This window comes from Mchenga conophoros, linkage group LG9 (assembly GCF_057382185.1).
Source record: "Mchenga conophoros isolate Kocher_MC1m ecotype Shallow Benthic linkage group LG9, M_conophoros_male_GT1.1, whole genome shotgun sequence".
In the NCBI taxonomy this organism is placed as follows: domain Eukaryota; kingdom Metazoa; phylum Chordata; class Actinopteri; order Cichliformes; family Cichlidae; genus Mchenga; species Mchenga conophoros.
In genome coordinates this window covers 7,575,020-7,590,551 of record NC_140534.1, presented here as the reverse complement: position 1 = coordinate 7,590,551, position 15,532 = coordinate 7,575,020, and the positions used below count along the sequence as shown (strand labels likewise).

Below are 15,532 nucleotides of genomic sequence, written 5' to 3'. Positions count from 1 at the left end.
ACGCACCTCAGAACCAACAAGAACCTGAATCCCAGGAAGGGGCAGAAGCGTCCAGACGGGAGCAGTGACCATGTCCCATCTTAAACTAGGCCCAGCAAGCCCCAGCCCCATTATTATAAAGAGCTAATGTTAAACCTTCAAATACACAGTGGGTGGCATCATGGCGGCTCTGTCCATTGTTTTCAAATACAGTCTATGCTTCTTACAAGTTTAGCATTCTGAACTTTAACTTTTCCTGAGTTACTAACTGTTTAGTGAAAAAAAGAAGAAGAAAAAAAAACGTCCACACACACACAGTGTCCTGAACAAAGCATATCTTTATTCTCATAAACATCAGGTTCTTCAGGTACATAAACAGCCACAAGCACGAACACTTTCAGTCTTTTGTTATTTTTTTTTGTTTCTGACAGCCAACATATCATGTGAGCCAAACACATTACATCGCCTAATGTGAGATTTTTCACTTTCTGACTTTTGCTGACAGTCATACACGCACGTATCTGAGGAGAGAAGAGACTGACCCTTAAGCCTGCCACTTCCTGGTTTGCGTTGAGGGCTTGAAAGCGAAGAACAAGTCACCGATGAACACCCAGACACATCAGAGTACTCTCTCAGTGCTTTGGCCTTCATTCAGTCCCCTGTTTGTGTCAGACACATAAGGACAGCTCTACATGGCTTTTTGTTGCCAGTGCTGGCAATGATATATGCATCTTGTTTCCCCTCCTTCACTGACAGAACAAAGCAGCTGATTCACTAGTTACTCTATGTAAATATATATATATTTATTCTCATTATATCTATATATTCTATCTATAGAATAAGTCTATGTAGCATATATATACTTTTGGTAGGTCTTTTAAAAGATTCAGGTACATTCACTTGACCCTGTGATTTTTTTATTTTCTTCTTCATATGAAAGATACATACAGACAGACGTTAACAGAGCTACTGTGCTCCCCAACCAAGAGCAAGACATTTAAGCACCCCCACCCCCAAAAAAGAAGCAAACAACAAATGTCTCAGTGCTGGTTCTTTAAGGACCAATAACAAGCATAAATATTCTCAGAGACCTCTTTAATAATCTATATAGTATAAAATAGCATATTTTCTGGACTTGACAACAGTTTATATTAACTCTATTCAGAGTCTAGGTGCACACAATTCCACAGGTGCGTACATGAGCTGGCAACAACAGGTAGGCGATTCAATGGTTTTCCTTTGCGTATTTACTAAACCGATGGTATTCTGTCAGTGGTTGAAAAAGCTTCAATGCAAACCTCACTTCTACAATCACAAGTGTGAATAGACCCTTGGCATATCACAGAATACACATATAGGCATTAATCGACAAGTCAAGAAGATAGAACTCGGCTTACTGAGGACCATACCAATGATAAGTCACGTTACGCATGAACACCAACATTTTTTTTCCGTTTTTTTTTTTCTCAGAAGGCCACAAGGATGTCACTTGGGTGCTGGTTAAGAAAAGTGTTCCTTCATGGGTCCAGGTGGATAATGAACCCCAATACTGCCCTTAATCGGACTCTGTTACACGAGCAATACTACACTGAGGATTGTACAGTTACAGAACACTTTTAAACTGTTATGACGCAAAGGCCAGTGGTTAAATTGTCAGCCACTGAGATGGTACCCAATGAACTACTTTTAATTCAGCCGTCCCCGAATAAAATGATCTCCTCAATGCTCTCTTGTAGTATCTAGCCATGCAGACCTGGTAGCTTGAGTCATCTTTAAGATTTCTGACTCTATCTGATAAATGGAGGTGACTAGAATTAGTTTGTGCTCACATTTTACATATCCCCAATAATGTTTTGCTTATAAAAATAGCAAAATGAATGGGAAATAACGAGTAGGAAGCTGCAGGAGCTATTGTGACTTATGAACAACAAACTTGGAGCTACAGCAGTTGACTGCTAAACCTTTGTCCTGTGAAAAATGTGCCTGGTGTTACATGGAAAGGATTATCTGGCTACAAAAACATGTTTCGCTTTTAAACATTTGATCGTGTGTGGTGTCACTTTTCGTTTTGGTTCGGCACGTTTAAAAAAAAGATAAGAAAATCTGATCTTATCTGCATGGCTAGATATATTAAAGGGTGAAATGACCCCTGGACTATTTCAGTTGGGTCATAGATGACCTCTAATAACTTTTAAATAAACAATAGATAGAAAATAATCATTTGCATTTCCAACGAGATATTAAATACATACTTCCAAACAAAACAAAGTCCAAAAACAGAACAGTGCAATCAAAATAACATGAAAAATGATATTGTGTATAAAACTGGATTCTCTGACCTAGCGAGAGCATCTCTTGCAAATCTTAACACAAAGATCACTTTTCACCACAGGCTTGATTTTATCTTTACTGTTTTTCATCTTTTGCACAAGGTCAGATTTCTCCAGTGGTGAAAGATGAAACTAGTGCTATAAGAGAACATCTCTATCCCTGTGCTGCTGATTGTTAGAACTGAGTGTGTATGAGTAGGAGCCCACGCCAACCCAAAGGGCCAGTCGGCTAACGCGGGCTTGGAGCAGGAGTTTCCAGATCCCGGTCGGCCTCGCCCTCTTCCTGGCCAGAGTATGAGCTCAGGGCATCCCACAGCAGGCTCGGACGCTCACAGTGGTGGTGACACCTCCAGTGCTCCATGACCAGCTCTTTAGTGTCTAGCACCTCACTGCAAAGCACACAGTTAAAAACTGCACCTGTGGCAAGAATGCCGAGGCCTCCGCTGCTTTCTGGTGATGGGAGGACCCCGCTGTCATCTCCTTCCCTTCCTCGGTGGTGGGACATGATGTGCTTCTTAAGCTTGGAGAAAGAAAAGAATTCTTCGTCGCAGCTTCCACACTTGACCAGATTGCGCTTCTCATTTAACTGTCGCCAGTAGTGGGCAGCGTGCTTTACCAGTTCGTTCTCAGCCTCACGGCCTCCCCGTGGGGGTTGGCCCTCACAGAGTTGAATGTGGACCTCCTCCCCGTGCACATATCGCAAATGCATCTTCATGTCTGCAAAGGTGGGAGTGATTGCCTGACAGCGGCCACATTTGATCTGCAGCTCCACAGGATCTTCACAATCCTGTTCATCTGATGGTTCCGGCAAGCTGCCCCTGCAGAGAAATAAAAGGAATAAGGTGCAGTCAGTCAGTATCTTTGGCTGTTTAATTCCCCTTGCCAGAAGTTAAAGATCAAAAATGAGGTTGCAGCATATATTCATTAGTTATCTCAATCGCTAATAATCTTACCCCTCTACAAGCACGTCTTCCTCGTGATGACTGACTGACGGCTCCACGGTTAGCACCACCTTATGGACCTCTCTCAGATGACTGAAGTATACCCCAACATATCCAAAGGCCTTTTCGCAGAACTCGCAGGATAGAGAACGACGTGGCCGTACCTCAGAGTGATGAAGCTTCTTGTGGGTGCTCAGGCTGCTTGAGTGAGCGTACGTCTTGCGGCAGACGGGGCAGATGTGCGGCCGATTGTTGGCGTGACTGTTCATGTGGCTCTGAAGGTGATGCTTGAATTTGAAGCAGCGGCTGCAGGTGGGGCAGCGGTGGGGCGGTCGGCTTCCTATGAACACTCTAGGATGGGAGCCTCCTCTGAGGTGGAGGGTTACCGGGGTTGGCTGAGGTGGACAGTCCAATGCTTTTGTTGTGGTAGAGGTGGGGAGCTGATGACCAAGTATGAGCTCCTGTTCTTGGCCATCTGGCGTAATAGCAGGCAGACTAACCAACTGGGGAACTGTCTCCATCACCAACATGGGCTTGGGTCGAATGCTGCGGTATTTTTTTGAAATATCAACTTCCTTTTGTTTGGATCCTGGAACAACTGCCGGCTGTTTCTCCGGGACCCTTCTACGGAAGAAGGATAAAGACCTTTTCTTGCGGGCTTCAAAAGCTAAGATGTCTTCCATTGTTTTTCTCTTCCTTCCTCTCTTCTTGCCAGGTGGCTTCTGGAGTGTTCCTACAACAGGCAATAATGTGGGCTGGGCCTGAGGCTCTAGACTGGAGTTAGGCACCCGGTTGTGACTCAAGGTTTCAGCTGTCTCGTGGGACTTGGATGTAGAATCTAAAGGGCTGGTGAGTCCTTTCAGGCCAGGTAAACTTTTCTTTTCTGGAGATAAATTATTGAGCTTGGCAGCTGGGATGAGGGTGCTCTTCATTTTAGAGTAGGGCAAAATGGGTAATTTCCCCTTAGGTGGGGATGGGATAATCTGGACTGCTTTACTGAAGATAGCTGGAGAAAGGACAGTGATACTGCCCTGGGTCTGGGCTGCAGCCAGCTTAGATTGGCACACTCTCACTGTAGTCTTATTGTCCTCCGGTGATTTGCTTTGGGAGCTTTTGATGGAAGCAGGGGGGTACTGCAGGTTCTGAATGAGACCAGTGGTGGTAGGTCGTTCTGAGCCATCTGGTACTCGCTCCAACTGAGAACCCGGGTAGAGGACAGCATTATCTGGTAGAAGAGCAGTAACAGAGATGTCAGAGGAGGCTGGGTCTATTAGAATTAGCTGCTCTGAAGGCTCTTCTTTGGGCACAAGGGTTTCCTTTGTGTGCTTGGTCTCTTGTAGATTCTTCTTAATAGCTGTTGATGCTCCACAACCCACTGATTTGGTCTGTGCTGAGTCAGAAACTCTGGAGGCTGTTTTCACCCTGGCAGGTAGTGGAGGAGATTTGACCTTATCTGTGGTCCCCTTGCTCCTCATTGGCTGGTATCTGGGAATGGGTAGTTTAAGGTTCTTCTGATGCTGCGGCGACTGAGAAGAAACAGAAGGTGGGAGCGCCACCAGGGAGAATGTGCCATCTTGACCTGCTATTTGCATGAGTGCATAGTTTTGGGTGGGCACAATGATGGACTTGGGGCTTGAGGCAGTGGTAGCCTCAGGCAGAGCAGATGAGGGCTGACAGGACTGGACCGCAGGGGAAGGAGAGGGCACCACAGCCGGGGCCTTGGGGGCAATGCTCCGAAACTGAAGGCTCTTCATCTGATGGTCTGCAGTCACTACCAACTGAAACACAAGCATAAAAAACATGTATATAAGTTCATGCGCTGAGGGCCTTCAGCTTTTCCAGTCTTAAATCCCCCTTAAACCCCGAACAGGCAACCCATCAGCTAAGCCTGCATGCTGATGCTCTGACAGGAACAGCCAATAACGAACATCAAGGCCAAGACGTCCTGATCGTATTTACAAATGCAGATATACTTTTACATTAAATACTTACCAGCATGCTGCCAAAATGTGCATTGCTGGTGACTAGAACTTCAACTAACAGTCCTTGGTGCCAAGGCTGAGATAAACGAGGAGTTATCTCATAAAGAGGAACAAACAGTACTCCAAGAACAGACAAAGCCCAGCAGAAACCTTGAGGAGGAGCTCCATTTGCCCCCACCCGGGAAGAGCCTCAGAAAGGAGAGACATCCATGGCATCTGAGGAAGAGCCTCAGAAAGGAGAGACATCTAAGGCAAGAAGAGGGGTCCCTATTTGCCTCCAACTCTCTCAACAACACCAACGACCAGGACAAGGGACCACGACCTTCCCCAGTCCCCCAAACCCCTGACAGGCCATCACCCTCCTCCCCCTCCCTTTCTCCCTCCTCCCCACACCTGAAATTCACTGAGGAGATGATGGAGCGGGTCAATGCTGGGCTCAGATCTACCCCCCGTCCCAATCCCTTTTTGTCCCCCATAAACCCCCCACCAGAGCGGCCAAAGGTTCGCCATCGAGCCCCACCCTCAACAGAGCAATCGAAGTCACATTGCCCAGCCTCGCCCCCCTTAGTTCCTCTTCATGCCCTGTCTCCGCAGTCTGATATGTGAAGGGTCCGGGCTGTGAGGATTATGGCAGTGATGACTTTTCCCAGGAGAAGCTGGGACCCTGTTTACTAGAAGGTTTTAAAGTTTCTGTACTTTTAGGTGACAGGAGACATGTGGCCTGGTCAAAACACAGAGAGCTGCACTCTAAAAGATCTTTAAACATAGTAAACATACCTTGTGTGCCACAGACTGCTCCCAAACATGAGGGGACAAGTAATACCTCTAAAACACTTAAGTTGGCTTTATTAAACATTAGATCTCTAGCTGGGAAAACATTTTTAATTAATGATTTAATCACTGAGCACAGCCTTGATTTTATGTTTTTAACTGAAACTTGGTTGGACCAAAGTAACAGTGGAGCTGTTCTCATCGAGACGACCCCTCCTAACTACAGTTTTATCAGTGAGGTCAGGGCGAGCAGGAGAGGAGGAGGGGTTGCTGTAAGCAGCTATCTCCTGGAAGTTTTCAGTCTTTTGAATATGTGGCTTTACAGCTGAAGGCCCCATCCAAAGTTGTGTTTCTTAATGTTTATAGGCCTCCCAAATACTGCACAGACTTTTTTAATGACCTCAGTGAACTGCTGTCTGTGATCTGTGTTGATTTTGACTGTGTAATTATTGCTGGGGATTTTAACATTCATGTGGACAACCCTCAGGACAAAGGGACTAAAGACCTGAGTAACACTCTGGGCAACTTTGGGCTGACTCAGCATGTAACAGAGGCCACACATAATAGAGGACACACTCTTGACCTACTGATCTCCAAAGGCCTGAGCATTTCAAAGGTTACTGTGTCTGATGTGGGCCTGTCTGATCATTACTGTGTTTTCTTTGAAAGTAAAATCTCAGCCCACACAAATATATCAACAACAGTGATCACAAAACGGTGTATAACTGAACACAGTAGTGCAATTTTTAACCAGGTCTTCCCATTAACACCTGACCTGCCCAGAGGGTCAGTCAATGAGCTCGTCAATAGCTTCAATGCTAACATGTTAAATGTAATGGACACTATTGCTCCCATTAAGGTGAAGGTTATCTCTGGAAGGAAAAAGTCTCCATGGAGAAACTCCACACTGGTGAAAATGAAAAAAGAGAGTGTAGGAAAGCTGAGCGCAGATGGAGAAAAACAAACCTCCAGGTTCATTATGACATTTATAAAGAGAAACTTCACAATTATAATTTACAACTGAGGAATGCAAGGAGGTCCTACTTCTCTGACATCATCACTAAAAACAGCCATAATGCTCGGGTCTTATTTTCTACAGTTGACAGGCTAACAAACCCTCCTGTGTCAGTGGCAGCTGAACTTCATTCGACCATGGCCTGCAATGACTTTGCCAAATTCTTCACTGAAAAAATCCAAAAAATTAGACAAGCAATTGGTACATCAACAGCAGATCCAGGATATGTACTGTGTCCACCAAAAAACTGTTTAAACACCATGAAACAGTTTCAACCTATTAACAGCAAAGACCTGGAGGACATCTTAGGTCAACTGAACTCCTCCTCCTGCTGTTTAGATGTCCTGCCAACAAGTTTTTTCAAAAAGGTCTCAAAGACTTTAGAGTCAGACCTGTTACAGATCGTCAACTTTTCTTTATTATCAGGTGTGTTTCCAGAATCACTAAAAACTGCTGTAATCAAACCTATACTGAAAAAGGACAATCTTGACAAGACACAAATGAACAACTACAGGCCGATCTCAAATCTCCCGTTTTTAAGTAAGATCATTGAAAAAGCAGTTTCCCAACAGCTCAGTTACTTCTTAAAACAGAATAATTGCTACGATGCCTTCCAGTCAGGTTTTAGACAGAACCACAGCACTGAAACCACTCTGACCAAAGTGTTTAATGACATATGTCTGAATACAGACAGTGGAAAAATGTCAGTCCTAGTTTTACTGGATCTCAGTGCAGCATTTGATACAGTTGACCACAACATATTACTCAAACGGCTGGAGAACTGGACAGGTCTTTCAGGAACTGTACTAAACTGGTTCAAAACATACGTAGAAAACAGGAAATACTTTGTATCAATAGGTAACTTCACATCTGAGCAGACAAGTATCACATGTGGAGTTCCCCAAGGTTCCATCTTGGGACCCCTTCTGTTTAACATCTACATGCTCCCACTGGCACAGATTATAAACAACAACAAAATAAACTATCACAGCTATGCAGATGACACACAAATATATATCACAATGTCACCAGGAGACCGAGGCCCTGTACAGGCTCTTGGTAAATGCATTGAGGAAATCAATGACTGGTTGTGCCACAATTTTCTCCAGCTAAACAAAAACAAAACTGAGGTAATAGTCTTTGGCGCCAAAGAAAAACGATTACAGGTCACCAGAGAACTTCAATCTATACATCTAAAAACCACAAACCAGGCGAGAAATTTGGGTGTAGTGATGGATGCAGACCTAAACTTAGAAAAACACATTAAGACAATAACAAAGTCAGCTTACTATCACCTCAAGAATATATCAAGGATAAAAGATCTGAGGTCTCAACAGGACCTGGAAAAACTAGTCCATGCATTCATCTTTAGTAGGCTTGATTACTGTAACAGCATCTTTACAGGTCTACCTAAAAAATCAGTCAGACAACTACAGCTCATTCAGAACTCTGCTGCTCGAGTCCTCACTAAGACCAAAAAAGTGGACCACATCAGTCCAGCTCTGAGGTCCTTACACTGTGTGACAAAGTGGGTGAGAAGACCATTTGTCTACATTCTTAGTTAACATTCTTGTTTTGATTTAACCATATTTCACATGTAATCTGCAATAGGCAAACATCTACTATCCCGGGTTTGTTTATGTTCTGCACTTTTACAGATTATATAATATAACATCTTGGTTTAAATCAATTCATGCAAGTTTGTTAAGTTAACATGTTATTTATTTCAACTGTTAATTTGTATTGTTTGAACTTACCTTTACCTACCTGTCTTCCAGAAGCAAAAGGAGGAAATGTAGTTCTACTTCCTGCTTTATACCTTCTGGGTTCATCTGAGGTCACAGGAAGAGACCAAGGGCAGGAGGGGAAGAATTCTTATAATTTAATAAAGTTGATTTTAAAGGGTTTATAAAGAAATAGATTTAATGTTGTGATATGTATTGATTACACCAGAGTTTATGTTGCCAGTCAAGAGGAGTAGTAGAGGATGAATATAATCATGTTCATCTCACCTACCTACTGAATGGAATAGTCCAGAGGAGAAAGTGTTTGATTAAGGGGACTATTTAAGCAGACGAACTCAGGTGTTTCAGAAGAAGGGTTCAGGTCAGTGTAGCTGTGTGCAGTTTGACCTTAATTTCCGTTGATTTAAGTTCAGTTATGTTTATTTGAATTGAGTTTATTATAGAGTTGAGTTTCTTATTTGTTTCTTTGTAAATATTCTTGGGCCACAGAATGGTAAATAAATCACTTGCTACACTGGACAGCATCAGTCTCCTGCACTTCTTTGACCGCTTAAGTCGAGTCCTACCACACACTGGCTGCCTGTCCGTCAGAGGATAGACTTTAAAGTTCTGATGCTGGCCTATAAAGCTCTGAATGGTTTAGGACCAAAATACATCAATGACCTCCTGACCCAGTATGAACCATCCAGATCCCTCAGGTCATCTGGATCCGGTCTTTTATCAGTTCCCAGAGTCAGAACCAGACACGGAGAAGCTGCATTCAGCTTTTATGCTCCTTATATCTGGAACAAACTCCCAGAAAGCCTCAGATCAGCTGAAACACTCAGTTTATTTAAATCCAGGTTGAAGACTCACCTGTTCTCAGCTGCATTTGAATAAAGCACCAAATCCACACTTTAAGCTTAAATTTCAAAACTTACATTTAACTACTGATTTTATCTACTGTTCTGATTTTATCTGTTTTGATTTTATATACTGTTGTTTGTTTGTTAATTAGTTAGTTAGTTTATTTGCTTGTTTTATTCAATTTTAAATCATGCTTTTTATTTGTTCTTGTTTCTAATGTCTCTGTAAAGCACTTTGAATCACCTTGTTGTTGAATTGTGCTATACAAATAAACTTGCCTTGCCTTGCCTTGCCTTACAAGTATCACATTTACAAAGCAAAGACTTCTTTGCTTTGTGTCGAGGTGTTCATCAGTGACTTCAAGTATTGTAAATCTTGCCCCGTGGATGCAGATTTTGTCTATGAACGAGGCAAGATTTTTCCACATGAACAATGAAAGTCAACGCTGCAACACGTAGCACGTGCGCAGGCTTAAACTGGTTTGGTCTACAGACGGCAACAAGATGTGGTCAGAATGGGCGGGAGATATATTTTGGATGCATTTTTTACTCCTGATGCAAGAACAATTTTCAGAAGCCAAAATTTAAGTATTCTCACTGCACTGTTAGTGAGAACTGGTTAGAGTTCATGTCATTGTGGTTGATGGTTCGGACCTTAATATAAATGCAACCCCTCTGCATACGGTCTCCTTTTCTTTCTTTTTTTTGTGGTGTCGCTACTTTGCAACCCAAGCAAGACAGCAGCAACGTGCAGGCATATGCACAAGTGTGACAAGCTGTCCTATTACCCATGTCTCTCTAGACCCAAACAGCAGACTCTCTGTCCCCCAGGCTAAGGACAGAGTGCCCCCTTTGATATGGGCTCAGCATGTAGTCAAGGTACATGCTGAGGATCTGTGGTGAAGGGACTCCTTTTACCTCCCCCCTCACTTCCTGTAAGGATCAGTCAATGGAGCGTGAAAGCTGCTCCCTACTCAACCTGGCCAAAGGCAACGAGGATGTCCCTGAAAAAAAAAAGACCTGGGTTTATTTTATCATCCCTTGTTCACAAATAACAATTCATGGTAGCCCAGTGGGGATGAGGCTTTGCACTCCATGTTTCACCTTTCTGACTATGTTGATACAGTGGGGGAAACTATAACCTCAGAGTGAGGTTTTAAGCAAGTCTTTATTATCTCAATCTACCATAGCGTTTCCATCCATCAATCAAAAGCCACAGGTATGGTTTTAAAAACAAAGACAGAATTCCCTTCATTTATATCAATACTCTATCTTTATATCAAAAGCAGGGACAGATTACACTGGAATGCTTCAAAAGGCCTAACTGTAAACAGACTCTGGGATTTCAATTTCACATTATAACCTGAACCTTAATAGCACCGTTTGATACAGGCAATGTTCCAGCTCCACTCTGTAATACCAAACAGCATAAAGTGCAACAATCTGGAGGTGTTACAAAAGGCAAATATTTAAACAAAATCATTTCTCCATACAAAACCCCCTGCCTGCTTTCACGCTCAAAGCCCTGCACACTCAAAAGGAGGAGAGGAAAAGAAAAACGGCAAAGGGCATATTGTTTAACAGCTGGAAGTGTTTCTGTGCACAGATTATTTATACAGTACCCCTACCGCATTACGACTCCATAAAGCTGGAGATATTCCTCCTCTGTGTGGATAGTTGATTCCAATTTGACTGTGACTTTGGCAGAACACAGAGTGGAATAAAACTGTGGGATGTGCGTTCCTCTGGGTGCTTTATGTAGGTATAAAAAGTGAGAGAATGGACTTGAGGCAATACCTGTTGATTAATTCTGCAATGTGTACATTAATTAAGTTTCTATCTGTGGTGTTATTGCGTTGCTGTGTTTTATAAGACCTTATTCACTGCAGGAGGAAGAAGTAGGAACAGAAAGAAAGGGGGAAACTTCCTCATGATTTTTGTTCAGGGAATTTATCCTTGGGCAACTTTGTACACAAAGAAAGGAGAAGGCTCAACCTATGTAGGCAGCTGAAGCACAACTGCACAGTCACTAGGCAAACAGAGCAGCGCCAGCGGTGGGAGATCAGGAGGGTTATGAAAACTGTCCTGGTGTAAGATGGCTCCAGTGAGTCGAGCTGAAAGTTGATGACCACCGTTTATGTTCATAAGCTTAAAACAGTATAAATTTACACTCTAAAAATTACCTATCCAAAGCCTGAAAACTGAATACCTACCTAACGATCAGCCACCTGATCGTTAGGTAGGTATATATGAATGTTTTACAGAGCTGCCATTGTCACTTAGCATGCTAACTTCCATTCATTTGTGGGACTCATTTTAGCTCATTTCAGGATTTAATCTCTGACTGTTTCTTTTGTCCAGACTCCCTCTCCACATCTGTCCCTCCCTGAGCCTTGTTCTGCTGGAGGTTTCTTCCTGTTAAAAGGGGAGTTTTTCCTCCCCACTGTCACCAATTGCTTGCTCGTATGGGATGATCTAATTGTTGAAGTTTCCTCTGTATTATTATAGTGTCTTTAACTTACAATATAAAGCATCTGGAGGCCATGATAAAACCATATTAAACTGAACTGAATGTACTGTTATCACAATTAAGACTTGTTCTCATTTTAAGAGGCCCTAAAGACAACACTTTAAAAAACACTTTCGGGCCACATCTGCTAATTCACTTCACTGAATGGGTCAATGACACAACACAGACCCCTTTACTGTTGCACAGAAGGCAATACAGATATATGTCAAAGTGCTACTTTTAAACTTCCAGCTATTTTTGTAACCCTTCTACAGTTTGCTAATTTCCCTCCGTGTGCTCATAATTTGATTCAGGTCTCAGTATGTGCCTCTATCTACATAACCTGCATTTTAAAAACTCCCTTCTTCCACTTCAGGCACATTGGAGAGGGAAGAGACAAAAATGAGAATGAGAAAGAGGAAGGAGTGGGCAAGGGTTTGATTTCTTGTTGATGTAACAGCAGCGGTCAACTTGCCCTGTCATCATTCTCTATTCTCCCCAGAAGGTTATTTTGGTGTTCAAACACAAAAAGACACCAAATGAACAGAAATCAAGAGCAACGGTTGTTTAAAAGCTAGACCTGCAGCCCTTTGCAATGTCCAGTTACAATCAAGCACAAGCTATAATAAAATCCAGCTAGTGTAACTAGAATTTTTAATAGTTCTGTTGTTTTCTGTTTCACAGGTCAAAGCATTTCAAGGCTCAACATCTGATCAAAGAAGACAACAGAATGCAATGTCATTTTCAGTAGACACACAAATGATAGACAAAGCTTTCAGATACCTTTAGTTGTTATTTTACACATGACAGGATGATGCTGGCACCAGCGTACTTAACCAAATATCCCATTAGGCCCAGTGATGAGCAATATCTGGATCCTGCCAGATTTTGTCTGTCCACTCTAGGTCTGATCAGCTATGAGTTTTTGAGATGGCTGCTCTGCTTACAGTTTCTCCAGACTAGTGGAGCTCTGCAACAAATGGAGATGGTGTTTCTTGACCATTTTATTGGTGAAAGCTAGGGCTGCTCAATTAATCGAATTTTAATCACGATTACGATATGGGCTTTCAACGATCATTAAAAATGACTAAGCCGATTATTAGCTCCTCCCTCGTGCTTTACTCTCGCACTGCTCCGTGTGGCAAATCGAGCGCACCTCTCTGCATTTCGAACACCCGTCACAACAATTAAGAGGACCCGAGGGAAGCTCGGAAAGCTAAGTAGAAGTTATTTGGAGAGGAGAGTGACTGCCGTTGGTTGAAAAGAGAGGTAAAAAAAAACTTCAGTGGTGTGGAAACATTATGGGTTCGCGGAGTCAGACGTGAATCAAGTAGACACAGTGTGTAAACTTTGCTACAGTGTCGTAGCTGCACCACAGAGCAACACTGCAAAGTTCACTAAACATAGATGTTTACATTTTTCATTTATTTTTTATATTGCAAACATTTGCACTGTTATCAGTATTTGCACACTATTTTATATTATTTTTTGACAATCTTTAAAGTCATTATTCAATACATTGTTATTGTTAAATAAATATCGTCAAATAATCGAGATCTCAATTTCAGTGAAAATAATCGTGATTATCATTTTTGCCATAATCGAGCAGCCCTAGTGAAAGCCTTTTTCAATCTGGTTACATCACTTTGTTTGGCCATCTGCCTTGGATCTTTGAGGGATGATTAGAAAAATCCTAACAGAAAGCTGGATCTTAATTCAAGGATGGTCCTGCTACGTGCCCACTCTTTGTCTACGTATAGAGAATGGATAAACTCCAACAAAGCACAGGCTACAGAAGTGCACTTATGTGCAGTCCTCCAAAAAAAAGGAAAGAAAAAGGAGGGGTTGGGTGATGATGCCATATGTAAATTGGAAAGATAATATTTTTTAATGTGTTATTTTTTTGGGCCTTTCATTTTTATAGACAGTGGAGAGTGGACAGGAAAGTCGTGGAAGATGCACAGCAGAGGGCTTTGGATCGGTCGCTCCATTTCACCTTTGCGCCATGTTCGCCTGCTAATCGTGTGACCTAAGCTAGCATCAATGTAAACCAGACTCACCTCAGTAAAGCTCAGATTAGTGTGCCGTGACAAAGATTGCTCATTAAATAAAATTCACAGTAATTACAAAGAAGTCTTTGCTTTGTAAATGTGATTTATTGTGTGCAGAAAAATAAGCAAGAAGTGCATTTAATTCATAAAACGTGAAGGGCCTGTGAACACTTTCCAAAATAACTCATCCACACACTGATGGCCGACATGCTCCCGTAAAGAAAAATGTCTTCGAATGCGAACCCCATTCACCTTAACTGTTATGCAGCTTTGACTCGAGGGGGCATAACACAACAAGGCTAAGAGACAAATGTGCAAGCAGGTCACTGATGCTACTCAAACTGCTGCTGGATTCAAAACGCCAACTGCTCCGATCTGACTGGGGTCAGAGGTCACTGCTAGGGTGATGCAGAAATCTGGTTTCTGGAGAGAATGTAAGAAACTAAGGAAGAAAGAAGAAAAACGATAGTGTGTGTGTGAGAAAGAGGGGGGTTGCTCCACAGAGACAGATTATCAGGTAAAGCCAGAGGGGTGAGAGGTGAGGATCTGGTGTTTATGCTGGAAACAGGTCAGGGGTGAGCAGCAGGGCAGAGTGGGGACGGGCCAGGCATCCACCTGGAATGGAATGACATGGTATGAACTGCAGACGCTTTACTCACACACACAAAAACGTCAGCTCATGCTCTCACAGCTGAACGCTGGTCACATGAAGATCTGGTCCAGCCAAGACCGACTGGCCGACCAGCCAAAACAACCCACCTATTGTTAGGCAGTAATGCAATTTAGTGAGAACTGAAAGCGCCACTTTGTTCAGTGTCAAAACATGAAGAGCACCGTGTTTGGGGAGCATCCCCGATGCGTTCTGTGATTCTGCTTTGTCTCGCTTTTAGCCAAACAACTACTGTTTAAACTGCAGAGTGCAGCATTTTGCTTCCTATCTATGAAGGCGGTGGCAAGGACCCAAACATAACAACAACCACATCTCGAAAAAAGAAAAAAAAAAACATTACAAAAACCCAATTCTCACATGAAAACGAAGCAGACAATAAGAAAGGGAGAAAGGGGAGGTAATTTCTTTTTTTTCCCCTCACAGTGAGTTTTGAAGAAATCAAATCTGAAGTATTTTGGGGAAAGGAGAGCAGAGGAGTGTGAGGTTTGTTATCTCTTCTTGTAGGTGAGAGCAATGCTCATCTGGGACTCACAGATAGAGTCTGGAGATGGAGGGGGTCTGGAATGAGACTGCGTGTGTGTGTGTGTGTGTGTGTGTGTGTGTGTGTGTGTGTGTGTGTGTGTGTGTGTGTGTGTGTGTGAGAGAGAGAGAGAGAGAGAGAGAGAGAGAGAGAGAGAGAGAGAGAGAGAGAGAG

General features: G+C 42.8%; 1 protein-coding gene across 3 annotated transcripts in view; it reads right to left on the bottom strand.

Moving 5' to 3' along the window:
• Positions 1-297: 297 nt before the first annotated feature.
• The window catches only part of znf438 (zinc finger protein 438), a 54,643-nt gene continuing 39,408 nt past the window's right edge, over positions 298-15,532 (bottom strand). The window contains exons 1-3 of one of the 3 annotated variants that reach the window (XM_085286256.1): positions 8,776-9,526; positions 3,263-5,028; positions 298-3,127 (exon numbers count right to left, since the gene is read on the bottom strand). In XM_085286256.1, the coding sequence (XP_085142382.1) occupies positions 2,539-3,127; positions 3,263-5,004 (2,331 nt within the window). In that variant the 5' untranslated portion in view covers positions 5,005-5,028; positions 8,776-9,526 and the 3' untranslated portion in view covers positions 298-2,538. Of the gene's footprint in view, positions 3,128-3,262; positions 5,029-7,332; positions 14,784-15,532 lie in introns of those variants that run through there. The other 2 variants (XM_085286255.1, XR_014893816.1) reach the window with 2 other exon arrangements.